This window comes from Arachis ipaensis, chromosome B04, assembly GCF_000816755.2.
Source record: "Arachis ipaensis cultivar K30076 chromosome B04, Araip1.1, whole genome shotgun sequence".
Taxonomy (NCBI): Eukaryota; Viridiplantae; Streptophyta; class Magnoliopsida; order Fabales; family Fabaceae; genus Arachis; species Arachis ipaensis.
The window spans coordinates 128,120,263-128,122,865 of NC_029788.2; the positions used below are offsets into that span (position 1 = coordinate 128,120,263).

Consider the following 2,603-nt stretch of genomic DNA (forward strand, 5'->3'; position numbering starts at 1 on the left):
GATTTAGTATCCTTTTAAAATTAAATACATATTTAAAATACAAACTAAATAAAACTAAAATTTAAAATTTAAAATTTAAATTTTTGTTTCAAATTTAATATATTTAATTATTAATATATTATAATTTAAATATACATCTAAACATTAAATTATTCAAAATTCAAAATTTTAATTTTAAAATTCTAAAATAAACCTTAAACCATATAATTATTAATTAAGCCCATTCAAAATTCTCGTAGTAGAGAAGTCACATTTATTCCAAATCCAAAACCCAGAGGCTCACATCCAAAACTCAACTGCGCGCACTTTGAAAATCCAGAGGAGTCATCCTTCATCGCCGTTCGTCCGCGCCACCGTCCTCCTCAACCCTCATCCTCGACGCTGTCTTCCTCCACCTTGGCGCTTATCCATAACATCGCATTCCTCTCCTTCCAAGCTCATCTTCGTCGCCTTCCTCCTCTGCGTCGGAAATACTCATCGGGTATTTGGATGTGGCTGTGTTGATAATTTTTGTTCACTATATGCATGATTTGTAGTGCTTTCTCTCCCCTATCTTATCCTTTTTTTTCTGTTAATAATTCTTGTTGGCTTTTTTTTTCCTCTAATGAAAGGCATAATAATTTTGGATGTATTTATATTGTTTTTATTTTTTTTCTGATTAATTAAAGTATAATTTTGGATGTGTTTATGTTGTTTTTTTAATCTGGTATAATTTTAAATGTGTTTTAGATGTGTTTATATTGTTGTTGTTTTTTTAATTCTGGTTACTGAAAAGTTGCATAATTTTGATGTGTTTATGTGTTTAATTGGAGCCAGCTGAGCTTGTAATCAAACTGTTTTGGATGTGTAGATAATTTTTGTTTACTATCCTGCATTATTTGTAGTAGTTTGTCTCTTCTTTTTTTTTTATTAATGAAAGACAACATAATTTTAGATGTGTTTATATTATTTTTTATTTTTCTCTTGATTAATGAAAGGTAACGTAATTTTGAATGTGTTTATGTTGTTCTTATTTTGTTTTTTGTTTGTTTGAATAATCAAAGGCAACATAATTTTAAATGTGTTTGTGTTTAATTAGACCAGTTGAGTTTATAATGATATTCTAATTTCGAATGTGTAGATAAAATACTTACATGAGTTTTTTTATTTAAAGCAGAGAATTTTGCTATATGAGAGAGAGGAAAAGAGTGCGAACGAGAGATTGGTGATGATGACGTTAGGAGAAAGGGAGAAAATAAAGGAAATGCTTTATTATAGTGATAAGAAGTTAGAAATTTTTAAGTTAATAAAATTTAAAATAATAGTGATTCCTTAAAAATAGGAAATATAATTAATTAAAATAATAAATATTAAATTTAAAGGCTGATTAAAGATTGATTTGTGTTGTATAAATAGTATTTTTTATAATAATTTAGTCAAATTTTTTAAATATCTAACAACTTTTAATTATCAATTTTATATGAAAATAGCATTTTTTATTATAATTTAGTCAAAATTTTTAAATATCTAATAACTCTTAATTATCAATTTTAGATGAAAATCTGCATATGAATTTTTTTTAGAATAATTTAGGTCACGAAATTCAACATTTATAGTCAAACTTTAAATCATTTATGTTGGAAAGGTGATCAATTCAGTCAAACTTTGGTAGTTAAACACTTAAATCTTGTAACTGGCCAATTAAGGATTAATCATTTAAACTTTAACAATACTACTAGTGCTGATTAAGCTTCTTTCCTTTAGCTGTTAATGCCACGTATACTCCTCTACAATCTCGAACATCCACAACTTGGAAACCTTTTCAATGTTGGAAGTTATGGCATAATAGTAATAGACAAGTGGCATAGAACTTGACACATAATGCACAAAAAGGTTAAGGTTTTTGTCCATCCAAAACCAACCAATAAAAGCACCGGGAAGCACTATGGTTTTTGTCCTCTTATGTGGCCTTTTGTTAAAGTATATCCATTGGCCCATACTTCCAAGACACACACATTGGATGAGATGCAAAATACAAAAACTATACGCTATATGTGGTGCACATTAATCCTTATTCCATCATTTATACACTTTTTTCCATCAAACTGTTCCCATTGTTCTTTACCCTTTATTTTGAAGGATCTCAGTTAACATGGAAGCTAGTTTGCTCGCCAACAATTCCTTCACCAAATCCACAGAACAACTGATTCCCACAATCAGAGCCGGATCTTTAGCATTCTCCAAGAGATTTTCTCAACAACTCCGGTGCAAAAAAGTTAGAGTTCCTTATCATATATCATGTAAGTTCTTCACTTTCTACTAAAATCTACACTATGAAGTATGTTCTCATATCTACTTTCTCGTACATGATTTTTTTGTTAAAAATTTATTTAATGAATTAATATATGAAAGTACTTCAATCTTTGATGTGAAAATTTCTTTACTACTTTCATGTATATATTAGTTATTGTTAAAAAAAATATCTAGCATGAATGAGCTTAGAATTTAAGGCACAGAGTAGTATGCAGATTATACAATGTCATATATCATATATATGCTTAGCCCATTTTAATAACTATTAGCAGATATCAAAAAATAATTTTATAGTAAAAATTTAACTAATA

At 28.0% G+C, this 2,603-nt stretch overlaps 2 protein-coding genes across 2 annotated transcripts in view; both read left to right on the top strand.

The window, feature by feature from the left end:
* LOC107635361 (probable mitochondrial saccharopine dehydrogenase-like oxidoreductase At5g39410) overlaps positions 2,024–2,603 on the top strand; it is a gene marked incomplete in the record, with an annotated part of 3,852 nt that continues 3,272 nt past the window's right edge. Inside the window, 1 exon segment of the mRNA XM_016338830.2 lies at positions 2,024–2,279.
* The window catches only part of LOC110262358 (UPF0301 protein SAV_5129-like), a 1,432-nt gene continuing 960 nt past the window's right edge, over positions 2,132–2,603 (top strand). The window contains exon 1 of the mRNA XM_021122639.1: positions 2,132–2,279. Within this exon, the coding sequence (XP_020978298.1) occupies positions 2,132–2,279 (148 nt within the window). The remainder of the gene's footprint in view (positions 2,280–2,603) is intronic.